Here is a 15,891-nt window from a genome sequence, read left to right as displayed (position 1 = left end):
ATAAATTTAAAAATACCTGAGACTAATATTTTATAAGTTTAAAAAATTTTCACTTTATTTTTACTTATTTATTTAAAAAATTTTTTTTTGCGGTACGCGGGCCTCTCACTGTTGTGGCCTCTCCCGTTGCGGAGCACAGGCTCCGGACGCGCAGGCCCAGCGGCCATGGCTCACGGGCCCAGCCGCTCCGCGGCATGTGGGATCTTCCCGGACCGGGGCACGAACCCGTGTCCCCTGCATCGGCAGGCGGACTCTCAACCACTGCGCCACCAGGGAAGCCCATATTTTAAAAATTTTTTATCAAGTATTTATTGAGTATTTTACTAATTGTTTCGTAGGCACATGATTAGACATGATTTTACTGAAGTAGAATTTACATTCGAACAGGTATTTAAATACATTTTACTCATGGGATCTATGTCGTTGCATTTATATTCGGTAATTCAGAACTACAGTATTTTTAAAATATAATTTCCTAAAAATTTTTGTCAGGCATTTCATTGATTTTCATAAAGGTGCTTTGAAATTCTCAGTCATGTCAAGTCTAGGTTTTCAGATTAATATAAATGGTTTGGTGTACAGTCAGATAAGGAATGACTTATGTACTTGAACTATTGCTGTGTAAAAGCAGAAGAGTCAGTATATGCTATTCTCCATTAGATGATTTCCAGAGAGAAGAATGTGAAGGATAGTTAGTAGCTATTTTACAAATAATATTATATTAAAATTACATTTAGAATTTGTTATTAGGTACCCATTATGAAATATTTTAAAGCTGTACAATCATTAACATTTCCTAGATTTAATAACTTAGATTGGTGTTGGTTTTCGAAGTGGTCTCATACTCATAGTCATATAAATGAATAGAGAACGGAAGTAAATGATGCTTTGTTTGTACATGTGACATTCCCTTGGCAGCTTGTGAGTGGGGTTGGTGTGGGATGCTGACACTCCTTTCTCCCCTCACTCCTTTTTACCTTTCACTACCATAGGGAACCACTCTTACTAAAAGGTCTGTGATGTTTCTGTCAGATAGACTTTATTAGAAAAAAGACTAAATTTTATTATTATTTTTATTAATGGGGTCACTACTGGAAAATTTAGCAGTTTTAACATTTATAAAAACGTTTATATTCAGCAAGTCTAAAGAGGTTTATTTGTGATCATCTTGAAGGACATGTGTTACCTAAATGAATCTCTCAGGGCAAATAAATGGACAAAAACTTCCACTGAAATATTATATATTTGATTTTATATTTATTCATGTTTAAGCACAAGCCTTGGGGGAAGATAGTGTGCATTATGTTCTTAAATTTGCTACAGATGAAATGTCTTTCCTGTCAACTCCAATGGTTTGTCTTGCTTAGCGAAACTTGTTATACAAAATTTGTCATTATATGGACTTCTGTTTGAAATAAGAGATCCGATGACTAGGGTTTTTGCATTTTTCCCTCAAATTTATAAAGATCTGTTAGAATGCAATTTGACTCGTATATCTAAAAAATGTTAGTAATGAGAACACTTAGCAGTTTTTCCTTCCTGAGTACCTTTCTCATAATATGGCCCCGTCCCCCATAATGCCCTCGCTGAATTGACATACTTTCCTCTCCTTCAGGAGATTCTATATTTTTCTACCCAAGTGTTTTGCTCATATTTACATCATGGTATAAGTCTGCATTAGTGAATATTACCCATTACTCAAAGTTTTCAATCTTAATTCCTCTATAATAAGTCCATAGCCACCAAAGTAAAAGATTTTCTCTTTTTACTATGTTCTAGAATAATTTAAAACACTTTTCTCCTATGCTGTAGTCTCTTTGATTAGATGGACAGTGTTGTACAACCATTTCCACAACTTTTACATCAGTGCAAAGAGAAGTTTTGTAACCGTTAAGCAATAACGCTCCTTCCGCCCACCCCCTCAATGCCCCCCGCCTCCACCCCCTGCCCTTGGTACTGCTAATCTACTTTCTGTCACTATGAATTTGCCTATTGCGGATATTTTATACAGGTGGAATCATACCATTTTTGTCCTTTTGTGTCTGGCTTATTTCACTTAGCATTGTAGCATGTGTCAGAACTTCATTCTTTCTTGTGGCAGAATGATATTCCATTGTATGTATATACTGCATTTTGTTTACCCATTTATATGGTAATGGAAACCTAGATTGTAGACATGTCAATATCTGGGTCCCTGTTTCCAATTTTCTTCGCTCTACCATGTGCAGAGTCATATGGTAATTCTGTGTTTCAAATTCAGTTTTTGAGGAACTGTCAAATTATTATCCATAGTGGCTGGATCATTTTATATTCCTTACAGTAACATACATGGTTACTAATTTCTTCACATCCTCTCCAACACTTGTTATTTTCCTCTAAAAAAAAAAATTACAGCCACCCATATGAAGTAGTATCTCATTGTGGTTTTGATTTACGTTTCCCTCATGGCTAATGATACTGAGCATCTTTTTATGTGCTTATTCACCATTTGTATCTCTTCTATGGAAGAAATGTGTATTCAGGTTTTTTGACAATTTTAAAAATTGGGTTGTCTTTGTTGTTGAGTTGTAGGAGTTCTTTATGTATTTTGGATATTAAACCCTTATCAGGTATATGATTTGCACATTTTTTCTCATTCTGTAGGTTATCTTTTCACTTTTTTGATATCTTGTGATGCACAAGTTTTTTAGTTTTGATAAAGTCCAGTTTATCTTTTTTTTTATTGCTTGTGCTTTTTTTTTTTTTTTTTTTTTTTTTGCAGTACGTGGGCCTCTCACTGTTGTGGCCTCTCCTGTTGTGGAGCACAGGCTCTGGACATGCAGGCTCAGTGGCCATGGCTCACGGGGCCAGCCACTCCACGGCATGTGGGATCTTCCCGGACCAGGGCACGAACCCGTGTCCCCTGCATCAGCAGGCGGACTCTCAACCACTGCGCCACCAGGGAAGCTCTATTGCTTGTGCTTTTGATGTCATATCTAACAATTCACCACCAAATGCAAGATCATGAAAATTTACCGCTGTGTTTTTTTGTAAGAGTTTTATGGTTTTAGCTGTTATATTTAGGGCATTGGTCCATTTTTAGTTAGTGTTTGTATATGATGGGAGATAGGGTTCCAAACGTCATTCTTTTACTTGTGGAAATCAGCTGTTCCAGCATCATTTGTTGAAGAGAGTGTTCTCTCACCATTGAATGGACTTGGCATCCTTGTAAAAAAAAAAATCAATTGGCTATTGGCTATCAATATATGAGTTTATTTCTGTACTCTCAGTTTTATTCCATTGGTTTAAATGTCTGTCCTTATGTCAACACCTCCGTTTTGATTACTGTAGCTTTATAGTAAATTTTGAAGTTGGAAAGTGTGAGTCTTATAACTTTGTGTTGTTCTTTCTTCAAGATTGTTTTGGCTCTTCAGGGTCTCTTGTAACTGCATATGAATTTGAGGATTGGCTTTCCTATTTCTGTTAAAAAGAAAAAGTTGTTGGAATTTTGATAGAGATTGCATTGAATCTATAGATTGCTTTGAGTAGTATTGACAGTTTAGCAATATTAATTCTTCTTAATGGGTGTTCTGTGACCAGTCCCAGTGTGGAGGGGGTTTTCCACACCACCAAGCACTTCTCTGACACCAGCTGGGTGTCCTACAATTCAACTCAATTCTGACACTGTCTACCCAGTGATAGCGTCAGATTCAACAGGTTGAGGGCTCTTCAAAACTGTACTGCTTCCAGTTTCCCCACCCTCCCCCACCCCTTAACTTCAGATGCCAGTTGCAAGTTCATGTTATTACCTGTGCTTCTAGTTGACTAGCTGTAGATTGGAGGTTCCAAGGACCCTCTCCTTGGCCTTCAGACACCAGTTAAATTCCAGGTTGTTACCGGTACTTCTTACCACCTGACTATAAATCAGAAGTTCCCATGACCCCCTTGTCAGGTTCAATTAGTTTGCGAGGGTGGCTCACAGTACTCAGAAAAATATATTACTTACTAGATTACTGGTTTATTATAAAAGGATGTAATTCAGGAATATCCAGAGGAAATAGATACATAAGGCAAGGCATGGGGGAGGGGCATGGAACTTCTGTGCCCTTTCGAGGCACCCCCTCTTCCTGAATATCCATGTGTTCACCAACCCAGAAACTTTCTGAACCCCGTTTTTCTTTTTTGGTTTTTATGGAGCCTTGATTACACAGGCATGATTGATGAAGCCATTGGCCACTGGCAATTGATCCAACTTCTAGCCCCCCTCCCCTCCCCAGAGGTCAGAGGGGTGGGACTGAAAGTTCCAACCCTCTGATCACTTGGTTGGCTCCTGGCAACTAGCCCCCATCCCTAGGTGCTACCTCAAAATCACCTCATTAGCATAATAAAAGACCCATCTCACTCTCTTCTCTTTGGAAATTCCAAGGGTTTTAGGAGCTCTGTGCCAGAAGTGGGGATGAAGACCAAATGTATATTTACTATAAATCACAATATCACTTTTCCTATCCATGAATATGGGATGTCTTTCCATTTTTAGGTCTTTTTAAACTTTTTCAGTAATGTTTTGTAGTTTTCAGTATATAGACCATTCATTTCCTTTGTTAAATTTATTCCTAGGTATCTTGTTCTTTTAGATGCTATTGTAAATGGAATTGATTTCTTAATTTCCTTTCTGGATTATTCATTGCTGTTGTATAGAAACAACCGATTTTTTGTATTGATAATAGCACCAAAGTATTACATTATTAGGAAGAAATTTAACAAAAGTTGTGCAAGACCTGCATACCGAAAACTACAAAACATTGCTGAGAGAAATTTAGGAAGACCTAAGTACTAAGTAAATAGAGAGATTTGAAGTGTTCATGAATCAAAAGATTCAGTATTGTTAAGATGTTATTTTTCCCTTAATTGATCTATTAATTTACTGCAGTCTCACTTAAAATCCCAGTAAACTTATTTTTCATAGAAATTGACCAGGTAATTTTAAAGTATATGTGGAGGGCTTCCCTGGTGGTGCAGTGGTTAAGAATCTGCCTGCCAGTGCAGGGGACACGGGTTCGAGCCCTGGTCTGGGAAGACTCCACCTGCTGCAGAGCAACTAAGCCCATTCACAACTACTGATCCTGTGCTCTAGAGCCTGCGCACCACAACTACCGAAGCCCATGCCCTGCAACAAGATAAGCCACTGCAATGAGAAGCCCGTGCACCACAATAAAGAGTGGTCCCAGCTCGCCGCAACTAGAGAAAGCCTGCACGTAGCAAGGAAGACCCAATGCAGCCAAAAATAAAATAAAATATATGTGGAAATATAAATGCTACATTAGCTAAGAAAATTTGGAAAAAGAAAAACAAAGTTTGAGGACTTACATAACTGCTTTCAAAACTTAATATAGAGCTAGAGTTATCAAGACAATATGCTATGAGCAGAAAGAGAGGCATGTTTATCAATGCAACAGATTAGTAAGAATAGAAATATATCTATATCTATAAACAACTGATTTTTGACAAAGATGTCAAGGCAATTCAGTGAGAGAAGGATAATCTTTTAACAAACGGTGCTGGATGAAATTGATATCCAACTGCCAAACAACAAACAGTCCCTTACTTCACATCTTATAAATAAATTAACCTCAAATGGATCATATACCTAAAAATAAGAGTTAAAACTATAAAATTTCCTCTAAGAAAATGTAGTAGAAAATTGCAGTGACCTTAGGATAAGCAAAGATTCCTTAAAGAGGGCACAAAAAGCACAAATTGTAAAAGTTTAAAATTGGTGATTTTGAAATGATGCTCAACATCACTAATCATCAGGAAAATGGAAATCAAAACCACACTGAGATATCACCTAACACCAGTTAGGGTGGCCATCATCAAAAAGTGAAAAGATAACTTGCTGGTGAGGATGTGGAGAAAAGAGAACCCTTGTGCACTGTTGGTAGGACTGTAAATTGATATAGCTCTTATGAAAAATAATATGGAGGTTTCTCAAAAAATTAGTAATGGAACTTACATGTCATTCAGCAGTTCCACTTTTGGATATGTATCCGAAAGAAATAAAATCATCTTGAAGAGACACATGCATTCACATCTTTACTGCAGCGATATTCACAGTAGCCAAAATGTGGAAACAACCTAAGTGTCCATCAGTGGATGAATGGTTAAAGAAAATAATGGTATACATATACAATGGAATATTATTCAGCCTTAAGAAAGAAGGAAATTCTGCCAATTGTGACAACACGGATGAACCTGGAGTACATTATGCTAAGTGAAATAAGCTCTTATATATACATATGGAATCTTAAAAAAAAAAGTCAAACTTAGAGTGTGGAATGGTGATTACCAGCGGCTGGGGGGTAGGGGAAGAGGGGAGATATTGATCAAAGGGTAGAAACTTTCAGTTATAAGATGAATAAGTTCTGGAAACCTAATGTATAGCATGGTGATTGTGGTTAATAATAAAGTATACTTGAAATTTCCTAAGGGAATAGATCTTAAATGTTCTTACAACATACACAAAGAAGTAACTGTGTGATGATGGATATGTTAATTAGCTTGATTGTGGTAATTATTTCACAGTGTATACATATATCAAAACATCATGTCGTATACCTTAAATTTTTTATTTCTCAATCATACTTCAATAAAGCTGTAAAAAATAGTTGATTTTGACTTCATTAAAATATATTCAAAAGAAATTGTTAAGAAAATGAAAAAGCAAGACAAAAACTGGTAGAAAATATTTGCAGTACATGTATCCAAACAAGGCTATTTATCCAGAATATGTAAACAGCTCTTCCAGTTCAATTATAAGGAGATAACCCAGTAAAAACAAGGGAAAAATTTTGAACAGACACTTCACCAAAGAAAATACACAGATAGCAGCAAATAAGCAAATTAGAAGATCTTCAACATCTGTCATTTAGAGAAATGCAAATTAAAATTATGAGACATACTTTAGAATTAAAAAGACCAACAATACCTAGTCCTAGGATGGATGTGGAGCAGTTTGATCTCTCATGTATTACTGGTGGGAATGGAAGATGTCACTGCCACTTTGGAAAACGATTTGACAGCTGCTTGTAAAGTTAAACATACATTAACTATGTGACCCAGCCATTCTGCTGGGTATTTACCCAAAAGTTATGAAAACGGATGTCCACGCAAATGTTCAGACCAGCATCATTCCTGGTAGCCTAAAAATGGGAACAGCCCAGATATCCATCAACTTGTAAATGCATAAACAATTTGTGGTATATGCATAGAATGGAATCCTGCTCAGTTTAATAAAAAGGAACAAGCTAATATATGCACCAGCATATAGCAAAACCTTCTGTAAGAATTTCTTATGAATTCTAGAAAAGGCACAACTATAGTGATAGAAAGAAGGTCACTCTTGCCGGAGAGTTGGTAACAGGGAGCTGACTGCAGCTGTCAAGGGGAAACTTTTTGGGGGTGATTGAAATGCTGTATATCATGATTCTGGCGATTGTTACATGATTGTATCCATTTGACAAAATTCATTAGTTAGTTTTATTAATTGTGAATTATCCCACAGTAAAGCTATTGAAGAAGGAACAAAATTTTTTAAAAGTGATCAAACTTCCTTTAAGTTATAGTAGGATTGGAGGGAATAACAGGTTTCATTATTTTTCGAGACTTTCACAAACAAATGTCTACATGCTTTGGCAGAAAAAGAGGCCATCAGTAAGATGGTTGATATCTAACTTTACTCATCAGTTAAAAATAACAAAAATTATATTCAGAAAAAAAGTAGTGATTTTGCTTAATGAAAAGTAATTGATATTATATTTAATAAATCAAATGTTTAATTTTTTAGCTTCATATTAACTATTATCATCATTTTAATTCACTTTAGAAATATAAACCTGGTCGATGTGATGATATTTTGAAATGGAAGCCTCCCAGTTTGAATTCTGTGGATTTTCGCTTAAAGATAACAAGAATGGGAGGAGAAGGGTAAGTATGCCCCTTTGTTTCCCCATGATTTTTACATGAAATAATACCGTTTGCATAAGGCTTCACTGTTTACTGGGTATCTTACATATACTTTACAAAAAGAAAGTAAAGTACTTTTACGTATACTTTATGTATGTACCCATAAATCTATCTCATTTTCCCAGATTACTTCTTTGACCTATCACAGCTAACATGTTGGTAGCATCCTTTAAACTTCACTAATTTTAGTCTTAAAGTTATTTCTAATATAAAAAAATGAACTTTGTTTAATTGTAAAAGTGAAAATACATTTTACTTGAAAGTAATCCTGTTCAGTGAATTACAAATATAAGATATGATCATTAATATTATAATTGAATGTTTTGAAACAAGCCTTTTTTCCTTTGAAGGAAACTACTTCATGTTTGTATTTGGATAGCAAACACTTATCTATACTTTATTAGGGTAGGGTTTTAATTATGGAATTACATTACAATTTTTCATTAAGTTCATTGTGTGAATTTTTTTCATTTATTGGTTAATCTTCATTTTTGACTTCATTGATTGCTATTTTAGAGTAAAAAATGCTTTAGCATGAATATTTTCATTGTTTTTCCAAAGCCTTGTTTAATTTTACCTTGTTTCACAATTTTTTATGGCATCTCATATAAGTAAATACATAACAACAAAACAAGAAATGTTTAATCAAGAAAATCATAAAGAGAAAGTAAATAAGATAATGCTGGCAGAGAGGTTAAAAGTGTACCAATGCATGCCATAAAATTCTTTTTACTTGCCAAAGATAAACCACAGGTTTATTTTTTTGTAGCTAATGGAATGAAGGATATACGATGAGTTATATGAATCCAGATTCCAGAAGATTAAGTCTCTTAAGAGACTGTATATTTTCAAATAAAGGTACTGTGTAGTGTGGTGAATCCTAACTAAAAAAAGAATTTTATTAAGTCATATGGGTATCAGTTTTCAAAAAATAGAGTAGTTAGTATTTTACATCCTTAAATAAGAGTTTGTGACTTAATAGCAAAGTACAGTTTAGCCAGAACAATTATCTGGGGCCCCAAATAGTGTTGTTTAGGTATTTCACTGTCTATTGGCCTGGTTTAATCCAAGGATAGGTAGATAACTTTTGACTGTAGGATTGGATAGAATATGTATATTCTATAGAATAATATAAAAGATTAGATAAGAGAAATAATATTGGCAATCTAGAATATCTGTATGCCAGTTACTTTGTCAGGAAGAATAATCTTTAGTTTCCTGCTTATCAATACTTAACCAAAAATATTATTTCTCTAATTTAATCTTAGCTATGCATTGGTATTAACATTAATATCAGTTAATTTTTATTAATTATTAACCAATATTATATTATTATAACACTATTAACTACTAATAATATGAATAATTAAATATTATTAATCAGTATTTTCTTGAAACTTCCCCAAAACACATTCCCCCTCCCCCCCATATATATAAAATATCTTTGGATAAATATTGCTAAGTAGTAAGCTCAAGATTATTCTTCCTGACAAAGTGTTGGGTATACAGATATTCTGGGTTGCTGGTTCACTTTGGAACCTCCACATCAAAAGTCATGCAAGCTGAGTGTAGGCTTATATGTTTTTCTGGAAGTGGCTTAGAGAAGACCACCACTCTTCTAAACAGTGGCAGCTGAGGGATTAATTCAGATGCTGCCACCTGCATCATCTTCTTCTTTTTTTTATTCTTAAAAGTCACAGGTGAATATGGTTCTTTGGAAATAAGGCTTCAAAGGTGAACTAAAATTTGTTAAATTGCCTCATTACTAAATCTTTTATTTTGCCTAAATGTTTTATTTATAATATTTAGTTAAGGAGTATAAACCCTTGTGTGTTTCTGTTGATTGTTTCATTGAGTTTTGAAAGGTGATTTTGTTTTGCTTTTTACAGATTGTAATTCTTAGCAACACTTAAAAGCTACATGAGGCTAAATGTAGCATGTCCATTTTTCTGTGTTAGAAATGATATTATTAATTTTTTCCTTCCATTTGTCCATTGCAATTAAATATAGCAAAGTGTAATTCAGTTTAGTGGTTTGTCATTTGCTTTTATTCTTGGTATGTTTTAAAATATATATATATATTTTAAAATTTTATGTATTTGAATGTCTTTTTATTAAAAAAATGAATTATTTTTGATTCTAGTCCTCTTTAAAACACACCACAATGTCAGCATTTAAGGTGATTTTTTTGGATAGCAATATGCAAGTTACATTGCTGTAGGTACCTGATTTATTTATGTAACATGGGTGTCAGTTTTCAAAAATGGGGTATTTAATATGAAATATAAAATGATAATTATGACATAAAATACATATTATTCAGTTAGCTGGAGTAATATGCTTTTTTTTATGGAGAGAATGTTATGTATTATAGCAGTTTTCATGAAATAAATGAGTTTATATCTAATACTTATGTTAGATGCAGTATGTTAGAATTATGAGAAGTATGCCTGTAATAGTTTGAAAGGAGAGTAGCTATGTCTCTGAATCATAAGAATTGTAGCATGTGATTAGTGAAGTGGGGCTAAGATACTAAAATACCATGAGACGTGATACTATACATAGAGAATCCTAAAGATGTTACCAGAAAACTACTAGAGCTAATCAATGAATTTGGTAAAGTAGCAGGATACAAAATTAATGCACAGAAATCTCTTGCATTCCTATACACTCATGATGAAAAATCTGAAAGTGAAGTTAAGAAAACACTCCCATTTACCATTGCAACAAAAAGAATAAAATATCTAGGAATAAACCTACCTAAGGAGACAAAAGACCTGTATGCAGAAAATTATAAGACACTGATGAAAGAAATTAAAGAGGATACAAACAGATGGAGAGATATACTATGTTCTTGGACTGGAAGAATCAACATTGTGAAACTGACTCTACTACCCAAAGCAATCTACAGATTCATCGCAATCTCTATCAAACTACCAATGGCATTTTTCACAGAACTAGAACAAAAAATTTCACAATTTGTATGGAAACACAAAAGACCCCGAATAACCAAAGCAATCTTGAGAAAGAAAACTGGAGCTGGAGGAATCAGGCTCCCTGACTTCAGACTATACTACAAAGCTACAGTAATCAAGACAGTATGGTACTGGCACAAAAACAGAAATATAGATCAATGGAACAGGGTAGGAAGCCCAGAGATAAACCCACACACATATGGTCACCTTATCTTTGATAAAGGAGGCAAGAATATACAGTGGAGAAAAGACAGCCTGTTCAATAAGTGGTGCTGGGAAACAGACAGCTACATGTAAAAGAATGAAATTAGAACACTCCCTAACACCATACACAAAAATAAACTCAAAGTGGATTAAACACCTAAATGTAAGGCCAGACACTATTAAACTCTTAGAGGAAAACATAGGCAGAACACTCTATGACATAAATCACAGCAAGATCCTTTTTGACCCACCTCCTAGTGAAATGGAAATAACAAAAATCAACAAATGGGACCTAGTGAAACTTAAAATCTTTTGCACAGCAAAGAAAACCATAAACAAGGCAAAAAGACAACCCTCAGAATGGGAGAAAATATTTGCAAATGAAGCAACTGACAAAGGATTAATCTCCAAAATTTACAAGCAGCTCATGCAGCTCAATATCAAAAAAACAAACAACCCAATCCAAAAATGGGCAGAAGACCTAAATAGACGTTTCTCCAACGAAGATACAGATTACCAACAAACACATGAAAGAATGCTCAACATCATTAATCATTAGAGAAATGCAAATCCAAACTACAATGAGATATCATCTCACACCAGTCAGAATGGCCATCATCAAAAAATCTACAAAGAATAAATGCTGGAGAGGATATGGAGAAAAGGGAACCCTCTTGCACTGTTGGTGGGAATGTAAATTGATACAGCCACTATGGAGAACAGTATGGAGGTTCCTAAAAAAAGTAAAAATAGAACTATCATATGACCCAGCAATCCCACTACTGGGCATATACCCTGAGAGAACCATAATTCAAAAAGAGTCATGTACCACAATGTTCACTGCAGCTCTATTTACAATAGCCAGGACATGGAAGCAACCTCAGTGTCCATCAACAGATGAATGGATAAAGAAGATGTGGCCCATATGTACAGTGGAATATTACTCGGCCATAAAAAGCAACAAAATTGAGTTATTTGTAGTGAGGTGGATGGACCTAGAGTCTGTCATACAGAGTGAAGTAAGTCAGAAAGAGAAAAACTAATACTGTATGCTAACACATATATATGGAATCTAAAAAAAAAAAACCTGGGGCAAGATGCAATAAAGACGCAGACCTACTAGAGAACGTACTTGAGGACACGGGGAGGCGGAAGGGTAAGCTGGGACAAAGTGAGAGAGTGGCATGGACATATATACACTACCAAATGTAAAATAGATAGCTAGTGGGAAGCAGCCACATAGCACAGGGAGATCAACTCGGTGCTTTGTGACCGCCTGGAGGGGTGGGATAGGGAGGGAGACACAAGAGGGAGGAGATATGGGGATATATGTATATGTATAATGGATTCACTTTGTTATAAAGCAGAAACTAACACACCATTGTAAAGCAGTTATACTCCAATAAAGATGTTAAGAGAAACGAAAAAGAAAACCATGAGACAAATTAATTTCTTTTCTTGATTGTGTTCCTAATATTTCTACAAAGCTTAGTATAGAGTGGAATGTCTTGAAAGGTATAATGTAAATACCAATCTTTGAAAATGTCTGCAATGAGTTTTTTTTATGATGTCTTAGGCTTTCAAAGTATGGTTTTGAATCTCCCTTAGCTGCTGTAATAAAGTGGTTATAGTATAGATTCTTGTTAGATTAAAATTTAATGCAAATAGAAAAATCTATTAACTGTCCTGTTGATGGCATTTAAAATCTAAACTTTGCTCTTTTCCCTCCTTATAGTACCATTTCTGAAAATTCAAGGTATATTAATGATGATTTATCATGGCCTAAAATAACTTGTATATATCTTAGCAGTTTACATTGTGTTGAGCTTTACAGACATACAATTCAGATTTTCAACTGAAAGCTATACATTGTTTTAAAATTATTGTGGGTTTATATTAACTAATCTCCAACCAAAAATTTTGGTCTTTGGGCTTTCCTGGTGGCGCAGTGGTTGAGAGTCCGCCTGCCGATGCAGGGGACGCGGGTTCGTGCCCCGGTCCGGGAGGATCCCACATGCCGCGGAGCGGCTTGGCCCGTGAGCCATGGCCGCTGGGCCTGCGCGTCCGGAGCCTGTGCTCCGCAATGGGAGAGGCCACAGAGGTGAGAGGCCTGCGTACCGAAAAAAAAAAAAAATTGTGGTCTTTGTGAAAAGCTAGGATTACAAAGGTTGTCTGTGTTCTGGAGAGTGCAAACTCTTGAGTACGATGTCAGTGACTTATAGGGAGCTGTATAAACTTATTATTTGTATAGCATAGTCTAGAGCCCAGATTCTAGAGTCAGGCTGCCTGGGTTTAAATCTTGTTACCTGTGTGACCTTGAGCACAGCCCTTGTTTCTGTGCCTCAGATTCCTCATTGGTAAAATAGGAATTGGCCTTGTAAGACTTTTGTGAGGTTTAAATGATCTAATATATGTAAAATATATATTAATATATATAGTAATTATATATTGCTGTTATTTTTGTTGTTTTCAGTAAGGTAGATTTAAAAGTTCATATTCCCATTTTGCCGATCCTACAGTTCTGTTGTTTGCTGAACTGTGTAAATTTCACTTTTGTTTGTGAATCATTTCCTGTTTGATTCCAATCCCTGTTAATTTTTCCCTTTTAAAATGCATATATCTTCAGTTTATTTGTGTAATTAATTATAAATTGTTGAGCACCTGGAGAGCAAGAAATCACAAAATTTTTATGTATAGAATTTTTTGGTAACAAATGTCTTAAAATAATGTTGACAATATGTATAGTGGTTAAGAACATGGGTTTTTGGCCAGGACTGCACAGAACCAAATCCTAGCTCCACTACTTCCTTGCTGTTGTTACTTAATCTTTTTAAGCTTCCTCATCTGTAAAATGTCCACAGTAATAGTGATTAGCTCATAGATTTGTTGTGAAGATTTATTCATATTCTATATTCAGTTGCAGGAGCGAACAAAGTAAATATGGGTTCTGCCCTTATAGACTTTACAATTACAAGCTACTGGCCTAAAATGCAAAAATAGTATTGCTTTATGAGGTTTTGTAGGATTAAATATGAGATGCATCTTAACCAACTCAGGTCTGGGCATTTGAAGTTGAGAAATGCTAGCTTAGTAAGTAGCACGATGAAGTAAGTGAAATCAACTACATGATTCTACTTGAAAATGTATGAACAAGTCCTCTTAACTCTGCTGACTAAAGTGTTTTTTTTTTCCTTCTGCTCAGATTTATTTAAAGAAAAGAATAATCTGATTCTAATGCTTACTTGAACAGGTGCTATTACTTATTTATTTATTTTTGCGGTACGCGGGCCTCTCACTGTTGTGGCCCCTCCCGTTGCGGAGCACAGGCTCCGGACGCGCAGGCTCAGCAGCCATGGCTCGCGGGCCCAGCCGCTCCGCGGCATGTGGGATCTTCCCGGACCAGGGCACGAACCCGCGTCCCCTGCATCGGCAGACGATCTCCCAACCACTGTGCCACCAGGGAAGCCCCAAGTGTTATTATTTTTAAGAAAGAAATTACAGTGGTAAAATATTCAGACTGCTGAAAAAAATGTTCTTGTGTACGAAAGGATTAACTCAGCAAGAATATAGCTAATAAACTATAGGGGGGAAAGAGTCTTATTTCTCTGCTGAACAGAGCCAGTTTCTTTTTTCCCCCTCTGTTCTATTTTGGAATGAAATGCTTAACTCTTTTATTTACAGTTTATTAAAAGAATTATTTTAAATGAAATTAATTAGAGTTAACAGCACTAATATAACCAGTATTATTACATAGTACACTTAGTAACTGAGCTATTTGGCATATAGCTAGCTGGTCGGAGGGGTATAACAATGGCTACTTTTATTTTTTAGCAAATGGCCCATGGTACCTGCTTTGTTTATCCTATTGAACATATTCTCATCATGCAAACATTTTTTAAGACAAATGCTTCCTTGGGTTTCAGTCGTTTGAATGGTTAGTGTATCAAGTTCTTGATTATGCTGTATTTCCAAGTGGGCCGGATGAGGGAAGGAGAAGCTGTGGCTGGCTGTTCAGTTCCTCTGCCCAGCTGTCTATGAGGTATTAGTAATTCTTCTTAACCCTTTGATTTTGTCTTCCCTACTTCCTACAGAAAATCGTTCTCAGGCCATCTACCAAAAATAAATATAGTCAAAGCACCTAGGAGAAAAGGAACATGTGGTTTACAAACTTGTGCTTGTAACGTCACTGGAGTCAAAATACTTTTTTTTCACTTGTTAATTTACTGAAGAGAAATTGGTATTACCTTTGTTTTATCATTTGGTTCTTTGGCATTTAACTATTTATTCATTTCAAATTATTCATTACAACGAGAACCTTTTGCTTGTGTCATTTGTTCTAATTTAATGTATGTTTTACTTAATTGCAATTTTTCTAAGTTAGCTTTTACGTTATGAGGAGCTTGTTACCTGGGAGATATCCCTGGGGAATAGTGTATAGATTAAATACTAGTGTAGTTCCTACTTTGAATCACATCGGAGAGAATGTGATTCAAACTAATCCAAGCAGCCTGTGAACATAGTATTTTACTATAGACCTTCTTGAGTTTGTATCGTATCATAAAGGAGAGTCACTCTCCATGCCATTATATTAGTCTACTGCAGAAACAATTGTGTTTATAACAAAAGTATTACTAAGCCTTAGTAAAATGAAATGCTTATGTTTTAGTCCAATGGCTTATATTTGATATAATTATGGATGGAATTTTAAAAA

General features: G+C 35.2%; 1 protein-coding gene across 7 annotated transcripts in view; it reads left to right on the top strand.

Moving 5' to 3' along the window:
• The window catches only part of RNGTT (RNA guanylyltransferase and 5'-phosphatase), a 249,817-nt gene that overhangs the window by 117,033 nt on the left and 116,893 nt on the right, over window positions 1–15,891 (top strand). For 6 of the 7 annotated variants that reach the window (XM_019929424.3, XM_019929420.3, XM_019929419.3 and 3 more), the window contains one exon: window positions 7,862–7,962. In XM_019929424.3, the coding sequence (XP_019784983.1) occupies window positions 7,862–7,962 (101 nt within the window). Of the gene's footprint in view, window positions 1–7,861; window positions 7,963–8,770; window positions 8,860–15,891 lie in introns of all 7 variants that reach the window. The other variant, XR_002175216.3, reaches the window with a different exon arrangement.

This window comes from Tursiops truncatus, chromosome 12 (genome assembly GCF_011762595.2).
Source record: "Tursiops truncatus isolate mTurTru1 chromosome 12, mTurTru1.mat.Y, whole genome shotgun sequence".
Classification (NCBI taxonomy): domain Eukaryota; kingdom Metazoa; phylum Chordata; class Mammalia; order Artiodactyla; family Delphinidae; genus Tursiops; species Tursiops truncatus.
Note: the sequence above shows the minus strand (reverse complement) of the source record. Positions and strands in the feature narration are given on the sequence as shown.